General features: G+C 50.5%; 1 protein-coding gene across 1 annotated transcript in view; it reads right to left on the bottom strand.

Moving 5' to 3' along the window:
* The window catches only part of MECR (mitochondrial trans-2-enoyl-CoA reductase), a 33,009-nt gene extending 12,615 nt beyond the window's left edge, over positions 1–20,394 (bottom strand). The window contains exons 1-3 of the mRNA XM_004705041.3: positions 20,216–20,394; positions 5,167–5,264; positions 3,977–4,108 (exon numbers count right to left, since the gene is read on the bottom strand). Coding sequence (XP_004705098.1) covers positions 3,977–4,108; positions 5,167–5,264; positions 20,216–20,394 — 409 coding nt within the window. The remainder of the gene's footprint in view (positions 1–3,976; positions 4,109–5,166; positions 5,265–20,215) is intronic.
* Positions 20,395–20,671: the final 277 nt, after the last annotated feature.

The following is a 20,671-nucleotide window of genomic DNA, read 5'->3' as shown; positions in this document are numbered from 1 at the left end:
GCAGGGGCTGCCCAGGAGGGGAAAGACCAAGGGCTTTGGGGCTAGGAACTGGGGAGGGGAGGTGGGAGCCACATGAAAGGTGTTTCGATCGCTGAGTGGTCTGTGGCCCGAGAAGCTGACGGACCCCTGAGCCACTCCTGCGGATCCAGGAGGCGACGTGGTATTCTCTAGGTCTCTGCTAGGCTGGTTTTCAACTCTGCAATGTCTTCCTCCTCAGCCACGCCAGCACCCTGTCCCAGGCATTCTGTAATGCGCTTTCTGTGCAGGAACTTGGGGGTTTTCTAAGTCCTGTGATGGCACAATCATGGAAAGCCAGCCCTTGACAAGGCTTTCTGGGGTTCAGCAGCCCCTACTCCTCCCCAAGGCGCCTGGGTGGGATGAGGCAGAGCCTGCGGTCAGCTCCACTGGCACTCAAGGTTTTTAGCAGAAACATGGAGACGCTGCAGCGGGAGAGACCCGTTTGAAAAAACCTTGCTTTGTCACTTACTAGTTGTGTGATCACTTCCCCCTCTGCTTCAGTTTCTTGCCCTATAAAATGAAGACAATGCCACTTACGTCACGGTGCAAGGATGGCATGAAATGGCACCTGCATGGAGATGACCGTAGTGGCTAGTGCCATGTAACACTTTGGTTCCCTTTGCTGAGGGGGCCCTAAGGGGCTCCTGTTGACCTTTAGCTGTCCCTGTCATCTAACGCAGGGCCAGTGAACTACAGCTCATGGGCCAAACTGGCCTGTCGCTGTAAACCAAGTTGTATTGGAACCCGGCCACGCTCCTGGATTGTCTGTGGCTGCTTGGTGGCACAGTGGGTGCCGTGTTGGGCTGCTGACTGCACGGTCAGCAGTTTGAGCCCACCAGTAGTTCCTCGGGAGAAAGACAAGGCTGTCTGCTCTGTAGACTTACAGCCTAGGTTGGAACCCAAGGGAGCAGCTTGACTCTGCCCCACAGGGTCACTCTGCATTGGAATCAACTGGGCAGCAGTGGGTTGTGGTCGCTATGGTTTTGTACAACAGCAGAAATGAATAGTAACAGCGAAGCTGGGATGGTCAGCAGGGCCTGACCCTTTACTATGTTGCCCCCGAAGGAAGAGGCTTGTTGACCTGTGATCTGCGGTGCGCAGAAGTTCCGAGTTTGCAAAGCACCCCTGCAGCCACTCCCTCCTCTGCGCTGCCCATGAAGGTCTGAGGAGGGAGCAAGGCAGGGACTCTGTGCCACCTGAGGGATGAGGAACCCGAGGCTCACAGGAGGTGTGACTTCAACAAGCTCACCCGGAGGCCCTCCCCAGGCCAGGGCCCTTCCTCCATCGTACAGAGGGTTTCGAGTGCTTCCCGAGGTGAAGAGCAGCTGGCACAGGTGTGCCCACCCCCGCAGGCCCAGGCTCCCCCTGGGTGGAGTGGCTGCATGTGGGAGGGGGCTGCTCGTAGCACAGAGACAGCTGTGAAGCTCACGAAGAACTCCCAGGATGCGGCCACGGAGTTTCATGAGTGCCACGTGTGCTAACCTGCCATGTTCACTCGAACAAAGACCCCGGCTGTGTGCCCCGCATGCTCCAGAGGCTCATAGAATGTTGACTGAACAAACGGAGGTCATTATAGTCCCTGAGAATTACAAACTCTCCACCCGCCCCGGCTGGCACCTTGTTGAAAAGACTCACCTTTTCTCCAGGCAGGAATCTCGGGTCTGGCTGCCGCCGCCACTGCCACCCCTGCAATTACCTACACACCTGGCGGACGCCCTTGATTCTGCTCTCCTCCAAATCCCAGTGATCGCCACGTCCTGCCTCTCCTCTCCAGCCCTGTCTTGTTTTGGTCCTCGGCTTCTTCAGCCTGCCTTGCATGGTTCACCACCTTCTCAATGCCCCCTGGCCTCCAGCCCTCTTCACTGGGACCCTCACCGTCAGAAGGAGCCGACTCTGCTGCTGGCCCTCCGCTCCCCCACAGAGTGGCTCCCAGCTGCCCACTGGGCATGTGCCTGGCCTGTCTTCCAGATCTTGTTGAAGCATCAGGTCTTTGGGAAGCTTTCCGACTGCTCCCAAGAGAAGGGACCGTTGTCTGGACACAGCACTGGTGATGTGGCTGTTAGGTGCTGCTTCCCCCTTCCTGCAGCCCCCACCTGCGGCGACGAGCCCTGGGAGGGCAGGCTTGTGCCTGACTCACATCGAGTGTCCTCCCTGCAGCACAGGGGCTGGCACTAGGGGCCACTCTGTGTCTAGCGAGGTCTTTGCAACATGCAATTTGCTCAGAGGGCTGGGCAGAGGGTGGAGCCGTCCCTGCAGCTCCCTGGGGCCCGAGAAACAAAGGGCTTGTCATGGACTTTGGTCATGGTTTCCCGAAGCCTGGAACCTTTGTCTTTCCAGAACAGCTCCCTCCTAACCTCTGCGGCCACCATCAAGGGTCTAGCCTCCACACTGCAGACTCGGGCAGGAAAGCCAACCAGGGCTGTTAGTGGCCCAGCCCACCCACCTGCAGCTGGTTCGGGGCTGGGCAAGGGTCCAGGGAGGGCCGGTATAGGTAAGAGTGGGTTTTTTAACTCCACCACATTATTGGTGGGGTGACTGAGCCAGCTGCTGAATCCTTGAGGTCTGCAAAAGGGGGTGATAAAAGTATATATCTCAGGTTGTAGGGATAATTAACCTATGTGATGACATAACAGTGCCTGCCACAAAGGGAGTGGCTAATGGCTTGTTTCTATTGTTACTAGCACTGTAGCACACTGGGGTGGGGGTGGGGGCGGGGCAGGCATACCTGAGAACCAGTGAGAACAAGGCAGAGCCAGGACTGTGATGTACCACTGGGGCTCCTGGATCCAGCTGTGCCTGAAGCTTTCGATTGTGTGCATTTCCTAGTTCCACAGGCCAACTGGAGGTTTTGGTATTTTGAGTTGAGTTTCTATAAATTCTAATCCAGAGAGAGGGGAGCCAGGAGCCCAGTGGACTCTTAGTTTGCTACGAGAGGTTGAGCGAGGGCTTCACTTCTGATGGTGTGGTGCAGGTCTGCCTCGCTGCCCTTTCCCACCTGCCGTCAGACCCACGTGCGCCATGGGCCCGTCAGGGAAGCCACCACCTGCTAAGAAACAAGCACTCACCAAGGGCGCCCTCCAGGCCATCAGGGAAAACCCCAGCTGCTCAGCCAGGCCTTTGCAGGGCCCTACCCTTTGTGGGCTTCTCACTTCCAGTCCTCCCTCAGGTGTTCTCAGACCACCCATCCTTTCCCACATGGAGCGGAGCACCACGCCTGCTCACCTTGTTCCCGCCGCGTGATATCAGCATGGCTTACACACCCTAGCAAACCTCACCTTCCAATACCCCTCCTGATGAACCTCTCCCGGAAGTCTTTTTGGAGCCCTCCTCATGGCTGTCTCGCCGCTCAGAGAGCGGAAAGCTCAATCCCTGCCGATGGAGTCAATGCTGCCTCACGGTGACTCTGTAGGACATGGTAGCTGCCTCTGGGGGTCTCTGAGATGGTAACTCTTGACAGGAGCAGAAAGCCTGCCTTTCTCCTATGAAGCAGCTGGTGGGGGCCAACAGCTTGATGTGCAGTTGGCCATGTAGGCCACTATGCTGCGGTGAGTGGCAAGAATTGCCGTTTTCCCCCGTGAACTCATTCCACTCCCCTGGAGGTTCCGAGACCACTTCCGTTAGGCTGCAACCTCTAGGAGGGCAGGGCCGTCTGGTTTTACACAGGGGCTTTAAAAAGCCCGTGGAAGAAATCCACGAGCTTTTTATTTAAAATTTCCATCAACTTTTGGAAGCTTCCTCGTTTCCCCTTTTACCGCAGGGATTCAGAGACAGCAGGAGACAGATGAACATAGGCCCAGGGAGAGAGCAGGTGCAGAAGAGACGGGGGATTTCTGCTCTCTCTCTCTCGCTGTTCACCTCCCTTCCCGACTGGAGGGAGACCATGGGCTCAGCAAGAAACTTGGCACTGCATTCAGCAGGCAGAACACCAGCAGGGTTGCTGCCACCTGGGGACACTTACCCAAGCCGGCATTGGCTGGGATCACCCAGTCTCCTGGCTTCACCCCCGTCACATTGCTGCCCACCGCCACCACTTGGCCAACGCCTTCGTTTCCTCCAACAGCAGGCAGTTTGGGAAGGAGGCCATAGTTTCCTAAGAGAAGGGCAAAGAGGGGCATCCGACCAGGTTTGCACCGTGAAAGAGCATGGGTTTGGAGCCAGACGAGCCAAGCCTGATGTGAGCTGTGCCTCTGGTGAACTGAGCACCTAACCTCTCTGAGCCTTAGCTTCCTGCCTGTCCCGGTGGCCGCCGGGTCCATTCTAACTCACTGCAACTGCACGGAGTTTTCTAGGCGGTGACTTTTCACGCGGCCACCGCTCCTATGTACCGCAGTTTGCTTGTTCACTCTTCCGCCGTGCGCATTCAGGCGGTCTGCGTCAATCTGCTGTGTGGCAGTGCTGTAATGAGCGGGAGGGCTCCAGGATACGTAGCTTGCATTGGGCTGTTGGCGCATGCGGTATTTATCTCAGCCTCTTAAGGAAGCCTCACCCCGTTTTCCAGGATGGCGTGCCATTTTCTGGTACCACCAGCAGTGTGTTTGAGGGTTCTCGTCTCACCTCACCCTCACCAGCATTTGTTGGCTTTGTTTGCTTGTTAAACTTTGCTGTGAATGCTGGCTTCAGATATGATAGCTCCTTGTTCCGATTTGCATCTCTTTCTCGGGGCTAACAATCACAAGCATTTCTTTATGTGTGTTGGCTGCCCCAACACGGCTGTGACCTCTTGGCAAGACATGGGCAGGCCGTGCTTCTGAGGTGTCTCTGGGTGGATGCAAGGCATTGGCTTTTTGGTGAATGGTCAGGCACTGACCATGTGCACTGCCCAGGGGGCTAGACCCTGCAGCATCCTTGGGTGTGTTTGAAGCTCAGGTGAGATGATTCATGAAATGAGCCTGGCACATCCTAGCCACTGGTGTTCCCCCACCGCAGTGCTAACCTTCAAAAAGTCTCACTCCCCCCTACCCCCCAAGGCGGAGGCTCACATGGGCCAACCCGGTCTGCAGCTGGCACATGTGGGGGAGAGCTGCTGCCAATCCCAGGGCTTTCACACCCGCATCTGACGGGGGCGGGGGGCGGGAGAAGGAGGGCTGGAAACCAGAGGGAAGCTAAGCAAAAAAGCCAATGAACCAAATCCACAGAACGCAAGGTTACCTTGGATCATATTTATGTCAGCCGGATTGATAGGGGCCGCCAGCATCTTCACATGGACATCCGATCCGCCCACAGCAGCGAGCTCCAGGTTCTTCAGTCTGAGCACAAAGCCAAAGAGAGACGTTAATGTCATCAGGGCCAGACAGTGTCTTTCACGCAAATCGTCTCCCCGAAGTAGGTCAGGCAGTGGTGGTTTGAGCTGTCATTGTGGGGCCCAGTGTTCTGCCAAGAAAGAGAGGTGCTGTAAGGAACCGGCTCAGGGTCCACGTTAACTCTTTCTTGACCTGCAAGGGGATCTTCTCCCATGGCCCAGTCTAGAACAGAAAAGTCAAAACATATTGGCCTTGACTGGCCTTGTTGCCCAGAAATGCTTGCTCTGAAGGCCTGCCTGGTGTGCTCACTGAGAATGGAGATTCCCAGGCCCCAGGTCCATCCACTGGAGCAGGATCTCCAGATATGCAGTATCCCAAGGACTTCTTTGGAATTCTGGGGAGCAGGGTCAGTCCCCTGGTTTCCCACTTGTGCTGGCCCCAACCCGGAGGAGTGGACACATGTCTGCCAGTATGAGTGACTGGGATTTACGGGTTCAGGGTGAGGATCTGTGCCTGCTCACTTCTGAGAGTTTCTTCTCTCTGATGTCTCTATTAACTCCCTTTGCAGGGCCCAGACGCCACCGCACCAACATTTTTACCCCATGGGAACTTTGGGTAAGAGGGAGGGTTACGGTGACTATATCTGGGTATTGCTTTTGGAATAAAAAAGCAATAACCATCCACCCACCCATACTCGCAACCAGGCAGCACTGATGAGTGGACTAGAACTGTGGGCCCCAGACTTGGATTACGGGACATTCCTTTGGCTTCTTTCTCCACACCCCTGAGTTTATGTTACAATGCTTTCTTCTGCCTAAATGTACTTTCTAAGTAAGAAACCTCATTTTCACATACCAAAGACATATGTAACTGCCAATCAGAGGGTCTGAGCATGATGCGACCATGTCATGACACTAAGCTTTTCAGGAGTGTAAGTGCCTACACACAATCAGAAGAGCGTGTTCTTGTAATAATAGTTCCTCTTGGTCAAGTGCTTACCAGTTAGGGGCTGTGCCAAGTGCTGTACATGCCAGCTTTCATACTATTATTCTCATTCTCTCGTGGAGAAATGAGGCAAAAGAGGCAGCAAGCAACTGCCTCAAGGTCACCCAACGCAGTAAGTGGATGATCTGATTGACCCCTGGCAAGGTGCACAGATGCCTCTGGATTGGTGTTTGGGATGGAACCTCCCTGGACCTGCCTCACAGGCAAAGGGAGGTGGAGCTGGCAGGCTGAGCCCGGAGGCGTTGGCAAGGACGCTGCTGGTGCTACCTTCGTGAAAGCTTGCACAAGGCAGCACTCCAAGGCAAATCCTGCTCAAGGCAAATGGCTTTCGGACTAGTTGCCCCTCTATATTATCCCAAGGGCTTCTCTCCTGCATTTTGACAGAGAATCAGTTTTTGCTAGAGGCCGACAAAGACCATGTGCTCAAGCAGCTTACACATTTTTTCTACACATTCTTCCTCAGCCCAGCATTCCTTTTCCACCGCTCCGGAGCACCTTCTCTACCCTCTGAGCAAGACAGCTTCGTCTTTTTAAACCCAGCTCAAATCAAATTTTACTTCTTCTAAGGTGCCTTCTGACCTTGTCCTGGCCCTGAAAAAATACAACAAAACCTGTCCTGTCCTGCACTCCCAGCACAAATGTGCTGTTCAAGACCATCTTACATCAGCTTGCTTTCTCGTTTACAAAAGCCTCTTTGCACCTTTCTTCAATTGATCATGACAAAGCATAAACTCACAATCCCTTTCCCCAAACTTTTGGGGTCGGCTGTGCTCCACAGCCCAGCACCACAGAGCACACAGCCTCCAGTGGGGGTGGGGCAGCGCCCTGTAATCAGACGTGTTAATGTTTCTGCAGGAAGATGTATGAAGTCACACACCGTGGGATGTGTAAAGACCACATCCGAATCTCAAGTCAGATCGTGTTTTGCCTCTAAATGAGCTAGGGAAAACTGTCAAGTCTTCAGAGCTGTGTGAATTTTAAAACTGCGGATACAAATTTGGATCTAGACCCTGGGCTTCCAGACTCCAAGCTCAGAGCTTTTTACTTGTATCCCCTCATTAGCCTGTCTTTTTTACTGCAGTAAAAAGATATATTAAACACACACACACACACACACACACACACACACACACACACACACACTCCAGTTGCCACTGTGTCGATTCCAACGCATGGAGGCCCGTGTGTGTCAACAGTAGAAAGGTGCTCCGCAAGGGTCTTCATGGCTGAATCTTAAAAAGTAGATCGCCAGGTCTTTCTTCTGAGGTGCCTCTGGGTAGATTTAAACGACCAACCCTTTCAGCTAATAGCCAAGTATGTTAGCTGTTTGCAACTCACGGGCCTCAATACACACGCACACAGATAGAACATTTTGCACTTCAACAGAAATGGTGTACATGTCCTTCAGGGACATTAATCACAGTCATCAAGTTGTGCAACGTTGTCCCTCTCCACTTGTGCATTTTCCACCACTTGTAACAGAAGCTCAGTGTCCCTCGAGCAATCACTTCCCTTGCGCTCTCCTTCTGGGTAACACTCATAAACTCGGGTCTCTGCATCTGCAGGGTCATACAGTATTTGTCCTTTTGTGACTATATCACCAGCATGCGGTCAAAATTCATCCACGTTGTCTTACTTCCTAATCAGTAGGTCTTTCTCCCTGTCAGGCTGGGAGCTCATGGAGGTCAGAGAACAGGGTCTTCCTTTACTCAGTGGTTGGCAGAGTGTGCCAGAAGAAGCCAATGACCAAGAAGGCTTCAGAAAGACATCACTGCGTGTTCTCCCTAGGGGAAAACGTGATAGAAAACTGCCATTGGTAGGGCTCAGGGGAGCGGTGCCAACCCAGGGGGCTTGTGCTGGTTCTCCCGAGTGCGGAAAATCCTCCGGAACGATGAGCACAGATAAAAATTGAGATGATCCTTAAGTGAATTCAATCTAAGACCCAGGGCTATTTTCCTCTACGTCTATGTTGTTAGTGTGTTTGGGCCGGGTGCAGACCATGTAGCCGCTTCCCCAGCTCTCCCGAAAGATAGACTGCTGGATTGTGCGTCCCCTTTCCCCCGCCTCTCAAGGCCAGAGCTGGACTGTGCAGTCCCTGCCTCGTGTTCCAAGGAGCTGGTCTCTCTGGGCCGGGTCTGTACAGTCCCTTCCCTCAGCGTTCCAGGAAGCGGGTCTGTGAAAAACAAGATGATTTACTCACAGACCACATCCTGACTCAGACCCTGCAACTAAGGCCCTCCTTCCCCTTATCAGTACATATGCCCTTAGCTCAAGCCCATTATATGTCGCACTGCCCCACTGCCAGGGGCGACTTCCCTGACCTAACTTGTTGGGTCGCGGAACCCGCCCGGGAGCTCAAGATGCCCTGGTCCCTTTCTCTGCTCTCCCTTCCCTCCCGGGAGTTCTTTCCCTGCCTCAATAAAATCTTTCTCAGCTTCACATTCCTGGCTGAATTCTACCTCTGCTCTGCGCCTGTTTTCCACCTCTCAATTAGGTTGCCATCAGGTCAGTCCTGATTCATAGGAACCTGACGTTCAGCCGAAGGAAACACTGCCGGTCCTGTGCCATCTTCACAACCACTCCTGTGTTTAAGCCTATTGTGGTAGCCACCGTCAGTCCATCTCCTTTAGGGCCTTCTTTTACTGTGCTGTTAGGTGCCTGAGTCAGATCTGACACACTGTGACTCCATGAATACAACAGAACACTGTGGCATTCTGTCATCCTCACAATCATTCCTATGTTTGAACCCTTGTTGCAGCCACTGTGGCAATGTATCTTGTGGGGCATCCTCTTTTCAACGGGCCCTCTAGTTTGCCAAGCATGTTATCTTTCTCCTAGACTGGTCCCGCCTGATAACACATCCAATGTATGTGAGATGTAATCTCACCATCCTTGCTTCTAAGGAGCATTTTGGCTTGTACCACTTACAAGAACAACTTGTCCGTTCGTCTGGCAATCCCTGGCACATTCAATATTCTTTACCAACATCGCAATCCAACGGCACAAATTGCTCTTTGGTCTCCCTTATTCACTGTCAAGCTTTTACATGCATGGGCAGTGAGTGAAAATACCAGGGTTTGGGTCAGGGACACCTTTGTCTTCAAAGTGACATCTTTGCTTTTGAATACTTTCAGGTGGTCTTTTGAAGCAGATTTGCCCAAAGCAATGCACCTGTTGACTTCCCGACTGCTGCTCTCATGGACACGAATTATGGATCCAAGTAAAATGAAATTCTTGGCAATTTAAATCTTTCCCCATTTACTGTGATGTTCCTTATGGTCCATTTGTGAGGATGTTTATTTTATGGTGAGGTGTAATCCATATTGACGGATATTATCTTTCATCTTCATCAGTAAGAGCTTCAAGTCCTCCTTGCTTCCAGCAAGAAAGGCTGTATTTTCTGCATATTGTAGGTTGCTTATGAGTTTTCCTCCAACTCTGATGCTGCATTCCACATATCACATTTGCTCAGCTAAAGACCCAGCAAACTAAGCACAGTGAAAGGATTCAATCCTAGCAGTCTTCCTGATTTTAAAGCAGAAGTGCCCCTTGTGCCGTCTGAATTACTGTCTCTCAGTCTCTATACAGGCTCTCCAGGAGCACCATTAGGTCTCCCCATCATTTGCAATATTATTCACACTTCGTAGTGATCCATGGTTGAATGTCTTTGCATAGTCAATAAACAGGTAGTCATCTTTCTGGCAGTCTCTGCTTTCAGTCAAGAGCCATCTGACATTAGCAATGACATCCCTTATGCCATGCCCTCTTCCGAAATCTGGCTTGAATTTCTGGCAGTTTCCTTTAGATGTATCACTGCAATGCCTTTTGAATTATCAATAGCAACATTTTACCCATGTGCTATATTAGGGATACTATTCAATAATTTCTGCATTCTGTTGGGTCACCTTTCTTTGGAATGGGCACAAATAATGGATTTCTTTCAGTTGGTTGTTTTCCGATTTTTTAGTATCGGCAAGTGAGTGTTCCAATGCTTCATCAGTTTGTGAAACATTCCAATTAGTAATCTGTCAATTCCTGGAGCCTTGCTTTTACTAATGTCTTCAGAGCCACTTGGACGTCTTCCTTCTGTATCATTGGTTTTTGCATCACCACAGGCTACCTCTTGAAATAGCTTAAAGCTGACCAGTCCCCTGGGGTATGGTGACTGTATGTATTCCTTCCATCTTTCCTTGATGCTTCTTGATTGTTTGTTTCTGGACTCTAGTGTCCTTCAATATTAAAACTCGAGGCTTGAATTTCCTTCTTCAGTTCTTTCAGCTTCAGGAATCCGAGTGTGTTCCTTCTTCTCTTACGGTTTTCTACCTCCAGCTCTTTGCATACTTCATTGCAGTCCCTTGTCTTCTGAGTCACTCTGAAATGTGCTGTTCAGCTCTGACTTCAACGTCGCTTTAGCTTTGGCTACTGTATGATCAAGAGGAAAATTCAGTCTTTCCTGGCATTCTCTTTGGTCTCTTCATTCCAGAACTCATCTAGGTTTTGTTCGTTAGTTTTTGGGGCATCAAATCTACTCTGGTGATGGTCTCTAAATTCAGGTGGAATTATGTTGTATTTTGGCCCAAGTGGACTTTCTTCCCCTTCAATTTGAATTTACATATGATCAACTGATGGGTCTGTTTTGCAGTTAGCCCCCTGGCTTTGTTTTGATTGGTGATATTAAGCGTATCTTCTCTTTCCACAGATGTAGTCGATTTGATTCTTGTGTACTCCACCAGGCAAGGGCCTGGATATAGTCACTGTTTATGTTGTTGAAAAAAGATGATCTGCAATGAGTGAGCCATTGGTCTTGCAAAATTCTATTATGGGATCTCCAGTGTCATTTTTATCACCACAGTCTATTCCTATCTACTGATCCTTCATTGTTTCCAATTTGTCATCTTATCCTCAAAACACTCCCAGCTTACAGATGAGGAAACCAAGGCTCAGAGAAGTAACTAGCCTAAAGCCAGGCTGTTAGAAAGTGGTATGAACTGATCTTGTTTGCCTCCATCCTATTAAACACAATGCCAGCATCTACTAAACTGTGCTTATGGGATTCTAATTCTGGGACCTAGTATGAGGTCCCAGAAAGTGTGGGGAATCCAAAACCTCCCTTTTTGAGATTGATTGTACGCTAGCTAGCATACAAAAGGCTCTGGGAAGTTAACAATTATCATCCAGATATTCCCTGATGTAACTTGAGCTGGGAACACGATTTTTATGGCCTATAGGACAGCGTTTCCTCAAACACGGGGTGATGAGCTCCTCTCAGTTCTGCTCTCAGGGCAAGATTCACACAGTGGGAGGGCAGGGAGGAGTGAGGTGGGGCCAAGCAAGCAGAGTGAGTAGGACATGTGAAACTAAAGCTGCAGACACAGGTGGGCCATGGCAGCGGGCAGGTCTGAGTTACTGCAAGGAAACGTTGGCCCAGCCCTACCTCCCCAGGGAGACTGGCCCCAACCTGCCCCAAGGAATGCCATCAACACCACAGACACAGCGTCGTCAAGGGTACCATTCTGCTGAGACAGGAAGGAAACCGGAGGCCAAGTTTGAATTCCAGGAGCTGGACCTCTGGTGTCATGTTAGCAATTTTCCTTCACTGTGCTTTTTTTTACGTTATGGCTACTTAGACTAAAGGAACAGGGGCTGTGTTGTGGAATGTAAATAAGAGCCCGCCGAACACAGCCCAGCCCAGCTAGATCATCAGTCGGTTCCCCAGAACCGTTCTTGGCTTCTCCTGTGAGGGCAACGGCGCCAGGCACGCTGATGGGATGAGACTGTCTTTCAGGTGGCAGATCTCAGACTGGATAAGGGCACAAAGGCTCCTTTGAGGCCTCGGCTGTACACCTGTGACACTGTATGAAGTACAAGGGGAATGAAAGCTGGCAGAAAAAGAGCCTTTTGAGAGGGGGAAGAAAAAAAGAGGCCAGTACCCTGGAGACTGGGCTCAGTTAGACTCACCCCGAGAGACAGGTACTTGCCAGCTCTGCTAAGACATCTTTCCCGCCCTCTGCATTTAATTAGCAACCATTTGTACTTATTGTGCATCTTCCTCTCGGTCACCTCAAACAGGTCACTATCAGTTTGAAGAGGGAGAGTGTTTCTGGCCATGGGCACGCTCTCACGTGCTCAGTACAGGGGCCCAGAGTGCGTGCTGGGCACCGGCGGAAGGAAACTGACACCTTCTATGGCTCTGGCCAGTCTGTCTGCAGCCCCCATGGTCATGAAATGTCTGGGGAGCTGGGTACACTGTTCTGGGACTTTGATTAATAATTAATAAGCAGGGGACAACTGGGTGACTGTGAGGGAGCGAAGTACCTCAGCTGACCCTCGACTCGTGGACTGCTTGGGGAGCCCAGGGCTTTCAGGCAGGCTCCTTTCGCTAAGCAAAGCTCCTGTGTCCCATGTCTACCCTCCCTGTGCCTCTGTCGTGCCCCTCCCACCACTCAGGACCCATCCTTTTGCTCTGTAGGACCATCACTTTGAACTCAGAAGAATCACAGACTTATAGCAACTTCTGGAAGTCTCTCTCTGGGGTTGGGCAAGAAACCCTCTGTCTGCTTCAGCTGAAATTTCCAGAAACCCTGTGAGCTCTAGAATATTCTCCATATCCACCGCAATCCGCTTGACGGGAGCTGCCGTTTTCAAGGCTTGGTTTGCTTGTGTCTAACTCTTCTTGTTGCTCTCTAGAGCAAGACTGCCCCACATCAGGGGCAGTTCTTGCCAACAGCTAGCTTCCTTTGTCTCTTTGACAGCTGCAGGATGCCCAATCAGCCTCTGCCTGGCTGGAGCACTGCTGACTGTGGCACCAACCAGGGCAAAGGGGCTCTGGGTGCAATCAGGACTCCTGAATTCTAGCCATGCGGTTGCCGCCTGACACCGCTGGTGCAACCAGTGGTGAGCACGATGCCTGCTGCAGCCTCAGAGCATGGGCGGAGCTGGCCAGGGATTCCCGTCTCAGAACAAAACTCCTGTGCCTGGCGCACCGTGCGGAGAAGAATGCCGAGCCTGCATGTAGTCTTGGCAGGAGTGTTGTTTGGGGGGCCGGGGCAAAGAGGTGTATAGGTTTTGAGGTGTCCAGAAATGTCGGATCTTCTGTGTCATTCGGACAGGAATTCACCACTGTTGATCTTGGTCAAGCCCTTTATTTTATCAAGGGCAACTCAAAGAATGTAGTTGGAGCAATTTCCTCATTCTAATCGTGGAGTCGGTGTGGTGGTGTGGTTACGTTCAAATGGGTCAGCAGTTTGAAACCACCAGCAGCAACTGGGAGAAAGACAGCTCCTGAAACACTTACAGTCTCGGAAACCCACAGGGGGTCAGCACTGACTTAATGGCAGTGAGTAATTAGTGGCAGAGTTGGGACTAGAACCCAGCTCCCTGTTCCTCCTTCTCTAAAAAAAGCACCCCCTTCCCAAGGTGGGAAAGGCCCAGAACCCCACCAGAGAGCTGCAGGCCAGGATCAGAGTCTAATGAAAACTGGGAGTTCCACTGGGTAGAGCTACGTATCCAGGAGAGGAAGCCCAATTCAGCAGAGAAGTGTGCCTGCCAAGCTTCACCTTGGAAGCAAGCATGAGGAAACTCAGCTAGATGGGCTTGGCCCCCAAGTCCACTCAAAGTGAAGTCCAGATGGGTGCTTCTGTCCATGTGCTACAAGAAGTCCAGTCCACCTTGATCTGAATCTCATGGCCTCTAGCAAGTCATGCCCAGGCCCCGCCAGGCCCCGCTCAATTTCAGGCTCAAAGGGGACTTCGAAGAGCTCATCAAAAATGTGTGTTATGGAAAGGCTATGCATAGAACAACATGAATTCTACTAAAATCGAAGCAAGAACAAACATCAAATTTATGGGGAAGCTTAAGTGGAAAAATGGTGAAATCATTGATACCTTATGAAGATCATGGGGACAATGACCCAAAGAAACCAGGAGTTTACAGATGGTTAACTCCTTTCAGGAAGGAAGAAGGCAAAGCTGAAGAGGACGCCCACAGCAGCCAATCACCCACATCCATTTCTGAGGGAGCAAGTGACTCTGTTTGTGCCCCAACTGAAGAGGACCCACCATGACTAACAGCAGAAACAAGAGGCAACATCTTAGACATCTCAATTGATTCAGTTTACACAATTCTGACTAAAAAACTAAAGTTGAGCAATCTTTCTGCCCAATTGGTGCCTCATATCAGCTGCTGATAAGGGCAGAACTTTCTTCTTCTTTTTTTAATCGTTTTATTAGGGGCTCATACAACTCTTATCATAATCCATACACACATCAATTGTGTAAAGCACATTTGTACATTCATTGCCCTCATCCTTCTCAAACCATCTGCTCTCCACTTAAGCCCCTGGCATCAGGTCCTCATTGTTCCCCTCCCTCCCCGCTCCCCCCTCCCTCCTGAACCCTTGATAATTTATAAATTATTATTTTGTCACATCTTGCTCTGTCCAACATCTCCCTTCACCCACATTTCTGTTGTCCGTCCCCGAGGGAGGAGGTCACATGTAGATCCTTGTAATAGGTTCCCCCTTTCCAACCCACCCTCCCTCCACCCTCCCAGTATTGCCACTCACACCACTGGTTCTGAAGGGATCATCCGCCCTGGAGTTCCTGTATTTTCAGTTCCTATCTGTACCAGTGTACATCCTCTGGTCTAGCCAGACTTGCAAGGTAGAATTCGTGTCATGATAGTGGGAGCGGGGAGGAAACATTTAGGAACTAGGGGAAAGTTGTATTTTTCATCGTTGCTACATCGCACCCTGACTGGCTCGTCTCCTCCCAGATTGGGGGCAGAACTTTCAATGGAAGTTTTATACAAGTAGGACCAAGATCAGTCAGTTGAGCCCTGGTAGTGTAGTGGCTACAATTAAGGATGCTAACTGCTAACTGCAAGGTCTCCCACAAGCTCCTCTGTGGGAGAAAGACAAGGTTTTCTACTCCTGTGAAGAGTTACAGTCGGCCTCCACCCAAAACTGCCCACAGGCACAGTCTATCTGTGTTACGGACTCACTGTGGGTTAGAATTGACTCAATGACAGTGAGTTTTTGAGGACAAAGATCCTGAAGCATTTCTTGGAAGAATGATATAGGAAATGAAACATGGCTTTACCAGTATAATCCTGGAGACACAGTGCAACCAAAGCAACTGGCTACCAAGAGGTAAAAGTAGTCAATAACAAAGGTCATGGAAACGGTGTTTAGCTGCTTAAGGTAGTCTGCTTGTTGACATTCTGGAGGGCCAAAGAATGGTGACATCTGCTTATTAGGACAACGTTTTGAGAACGGCAGCCAAAGCTTTAGCAGAACAATACCCAAGAAAGCTTCACTAGAGAGTCCTTTTCCAATACAATGCTCTCATCAAACAAGGGCATTTTTGATGAGAGCATTGTGTTGGGTAATCTCTTCAATCTCACCATTCCTCTCATCACACAGGGGCAATTTTGCACGTTTCAATGGGAAATGATTGGGCATTCCTCTTCCAGCCCTGATTTGGCTCCTTCTGATGACTTTTTGTTTCCTAATCTTAAAAAAAGTCTTTAAAGGGCACCACAGTTCTTCAGTTAATGTAACAAGACTGCACTGACATGGTTGGATTCCCAGGACCCTCAGTTCTTTAGGGATGGACGAAATGGCTGGTATCTTGACACACAAGTACCCAAGTATCTTGACCTTTTTATATTTTAATTCTAATTCTTTCCCCAAGAACCTTTTGAACATAGGTGTTCGTGAAGCTTCTGTTCATCAGACACACACTGTTTCACTCTTGTCTCTGTTTTTTTTCCATGAATGGTTCTGGCTCTTCTGCTTAGAACACTTGTACACTTCCTGTCCTCAAACACCACCCACCTAGCTCCTGGGGGACTCAACACGGACATTCTGTCTTTAGAGAAAGCAGGGAGGGGTTACCTTATTTTTAAACAAATAAAACACATGCTCTATGTTTTTTGGCGAAGCAGCCCTCCTCTTGAAAGGTTTTTCCTAAGTGCTATGCTAATTTTTATAACAACATGAAAAAAATTAGCATAGTTTGCTGGGGGGAGAGGAGGGATGGGAGAACCAAAAAAAAGAAAAAAGGTGGTAGTGGTTTGTCACTTGATGGTAGACTCCCCTCTTCTGCTTCCGGTGCCCATGGGCACACCATTCAGATCCTATCAGAGCACTTACCACCCCCAAGCTCCATATGGAGTTGCCCTCCTCCTGGACTAGACTACGTTCCCTTGCGGGCATGGACCACACATTACTCATCTGGTTCCTCAGCGTCAGGAAGAAATGCTGGCTAACTTAATGACCCCAGAGAGATGGATTGACACAGTGGCCGCAACAATGGGCTCAAGCATAGAAACAATTGTGAGGCTAGGGGAGGGCGGTGCAGTGTTTGTTTTGTTGTGCATAGGGTCCATATGGGTCAGAAGCGGCTTGATGGTACCTAACAACAACACAACATCAACAACTTGATAATCCAATGAGTTCTGTTGCCTTGTCATTCATGTCCACAATAAAGAACCCAGGAGACTTAGTGCACGGAACCAGAATCCTAAAAAAATTTCAAATTATTACCATCTACTGTGAAAACAGGAAAACCTCCTACGGGAACCAGTGACCGAGAATGAGAGCCATGACCTGCTCTCCCAAGTTCTACCCAGCTGGAGACAGAGTGGGCTTCACCGGCAGCAGCCAGGAGGGAAAGCCAGGCCAGCCAGGAGGCTAGCTTACAAAAGCTCCAGGATCCCGAGAAAAGGAGACAGAGGGAAGTATTTCTTTACCAGGGTGGGATGGCCCTTCCTATGAAGAGCAGAGACTTGGGGTCTTCAAAATGACATATAATTTCATCTTCCCTTTTGGCCTTATTACCAATTTTATACCTTGGCCCCCTCCCCCTCTTCAAAAGGATTGAGATGGTTGCTATTTTGGGGGGTGGGGGCGGTTTATGTCTGTATCAGGCATTTTAATAAAGAAAAGGCATCCTAGCTGTATTATCCTCGAACCTTCTCAAGTTTGTTCTCTTTATCTGCAAAACGGGGATAACTATGATCATATTGAGTTACCGTGGCTTTCAAATCCTGTAGGATATGTAGAAAATGTAGCCCAATGACTGTCACATAGTAGGTGTACAATCAACGAGAGCTGCCTTACTATGGTACCCGGAAGGGCAAGGTCCTGAGGCTGTCTGTGTGTCTGAGAACTGCTAAGGAGAACCCAGAACTGTACACAGCGGACAAGGACCACAGGATGCCTGACATTTCTAGAATGTTTGTGCCACCCCCAGCTGGTCCATTTCTTGTCCTCTTACTTCATTCAAGTCCTTAAGTGAAAAGGCCGGAGTGTTTAATGTTTTCTGGAGGAAGGGAGTGAAATTCTAAGAGACAGGGGAAAAGCGCTTAGGAGAGGAAAAAACAGCTGGAATGTTTGAGGGCTGACACAACAGGGCATGCCTGTGGGCCTCACTCTGAGGAATCCATCACTCCAAACCTGGCAGAGAGCATCTCTCTGTACCCAGCGAAGTATGATACATCACATCAGTTTGGGGAATGCTCTGTTTAGACACTGGGTAGTCCTAGCTAACCTGACCCAGATACCCAGTCTGTGGCATGTGTAAAGGACACTGGATTCTTTCTGTGACGGTGTGGTTACCCTCTATCTTTTACCTATAACGAGAATCCCAGTTTCTGGCCTTAGTCCACACTCGGACAAGTTAAGTTGCCTGGATGTGGGTCAGATGGGAGTGTTCTGAGGCACAGGGACAATGGTTGCTTGCCCGATAGTCTGTACCACAGGCAGTGGTTCTAACCCTTGGTTTGGGCATTATAGTCACCTTAGAGCTTTACAAAACAGATGCTTCAGGGTCACCCTAGACCTACTAAGTACCTCAGTGGTGGGGCAGGGGCTATGTCGTTTCTAAAAGCCCCACAGCAGAGCCCTGATGGCACAGTGGTTCCATGTTGGGTTGCTAACCATAAGGTCTGCAGGTTGAAACCACCAGCCTCGTGGGAGTCAGAGGAGATAATCTCACAAAGTGTTACAGTCTCAACAAGGGGCAGGTCTACTCAGTCCTATCGGGTCACTATGGGTCGAAATCCACTCGGTAGCAGTGAGTCTGAGGTCTGTGACGAGCTCCTCGCTGAGAACTGAAGCCAAGGTGGAACACACTACCCGTGGAAGGGTCACAGTTGGTGGGAAGTTTCACACATGGACATGGGAGAAGCTGTCTGTTTCTACGTGGCATCTGCCCCTAGAGCAGTTTGCGCTAACTTCCCTTGCTCTGCAAGATGAAAGGCTCAGTCACGAGGATCTGTCCTTGGTTCTGTTGGGCAAATACCTTCTCTCTGCCCGCTAAGCCTCGCAGGCCTTTCTCCAGGGTCGCTGAACATCTAAGAGGCCTTCATCACCATCACACACCCCACTCTGCCCTTCTTTTACACACGAGTGTACTTAGGTGTACTTCCTGCTGGTGCTCACTTCAGATTTCACATTACTTTGGGAGCACTAACTTCATGGCATGCCCTGCATTAGAAACGTGGGCGACAAGCCCGTGAGTGGCTTCCTAAGCCTGCTTGCCTGAGAATGCCCACACGAAGCGCATTCCTGCAAGTGGAGGCACTTTCACCAGCGCTTCACCAGCTATCACAGCAGCCCCCTGCGGGAGTTGTCCTCCCCACATGGTGACCCATGACCTCCCATCAACCTGCAATCTGGGGCTTATTGACCGAGAATCTTATTTTCTCAATATTCTTTCCCATGCATGAGGCTAGGCTGAGCACAAGACCTTGAAACTATCCCAGGCTTATGCCATTTCAGCTGTCACATCATGTAGCCTAGATTTTAACCATTCCAATAAGTTCATGTTTGCTGAGCCTTTAGAAAACAACCCAATTGTTTGCTGGGAATCAAAGCAGAGTTCTCCATGAGGGACTGCAGACAGGCATGCAGGTGCTGTGAGGGGAGCACACGAGATTGATTAGCACTATGAATTAGGCTGGATGGGCTCCATCTTTTCTTTCTTTCTATTTTTTTAAACAACGGTGAAATTAACAATCAGAGAAGCTAAGCAACTAGCCACACACACACAGCTATGGCAGGTAATGGGAGATGGGATTTCAGGTCTTCGGATTTCCAGGGCAGGGATTTTGCGTTCAGTCCCCTCCAGGAGCCCCACTTGTTCTTCAGAAGAGCTAAAGTGGCTTACAAGCAGATTTAGAATAGTAGTTGACAACGCACATAACTGCCTTTCAAGTCAACAACATGAAAATCCAGAGAAATTGGAGGGCACAAACATAAAAGCGGGCTCAGGGAGGCTGAGCGACTGGTCCCAGATCCAACAGCTCTCAGGACACTGGGTCTGTATTCGACTCTAGGTTGGTTTAGCTCCCAAACTGAGTTCTCTTTACTAAGCAGGCAAGGTGCATATCTAAAACAGCGAGAGGGACATCACATGAACCAGCAATCCTGTAAAATGGAAACTGGTTTCTGACATACAGTACTGAGCGGAAGGGTACAAATGAAATAATGGACATGTAAAATCATGAAAATCCCTTCCACAGGTGCATGGAACTTTAGAAATTAAAGCATACTAGAAGGTGGGAACTCTGGGAAGTCAGCCAGTCAGACCTGGGTTCAAGAGCCGACTGTCACTGACTGGCTGTTTGACCCCGCACAAGTGATTTCACCTCTCTTATGCCTCAGCTTTCTCATCTGCAAAATGGAGAGAAATCAAGTACTCTCCCTCAAATGAGAGCCCCCACTTAATTAAACAAGGACTGTCAACAAACGTCAGTCATTAGGACTGAATTATTCCCTTATCATCGTGCCCCGCGGGGTCTTCTGCTACGGAGAGGCACGGACTTTCTGAACTCCCAAACACCGAGTTTCAGTGTCCGTTTGGCAGGTTCCGCTGCCGCTCCTCAGACCCTACCCCCCGCTGCTCCCCGGCCGGTCTCCAACCACACCAGGAACCCCGGCCTCTTACTCGACGACCTTGGCTGGGTCCCCGTGGCGCTCATAGACCAGCGCCCGCACCCGGCAGGGCTCGGCAGATGCGGAGAAGGAGGAAGCCGTCGGCCCGCGGCGTCCCGAAGCCCGAAACAGCCCCGGCCGCAGCCGCCCGAAGAGGGCTCGTGCCCGGCGTAGTGCGCCCGGGCCCCACATGCTGCCTTCAGCCAACACGGAAGCCGGTCATCCGGATACGTCATCCTTCCGCGACCGCGCTCTGGCTCCGGCCTCCCGCCCCGCCCCAGGAGAAGCCCCGCCCCCAGGCGAAGCCCCGCCCAGGGACCCTCCTCCTCCTCCGGGCTCTTTTTTAAAGGGCCATGTCCTTTCCCCGTAGCCCACGCGGTGGCGCTTAGGCACCTGGCTTCACAAGAGTCCGGGTTAAACGGGGAGCTGCTCCCCACGGGGAATCTGGGATTGGCCTGCCTCCGGGCTG

This window comes from Echinops telfairi, unplaced genomic scaffold, assembly GCF_000313985.2.
Source record: "Echinops telfairi isolate 266 unplaced genomic scaffold, ASM31398v2 ScPeMD7_7457;HRSCAF=8495, whole genome shotgun sequence".
Taxonomy (NCBI): Eukaryota; Metazoa; Chordata; class Mammalia; order Afrosoricida; family Tenrecidae; genus Echinops; species Echinops telfairi.
This window is presented reverse-complemented; position numbering and strand designations above follow the sequence as displayed.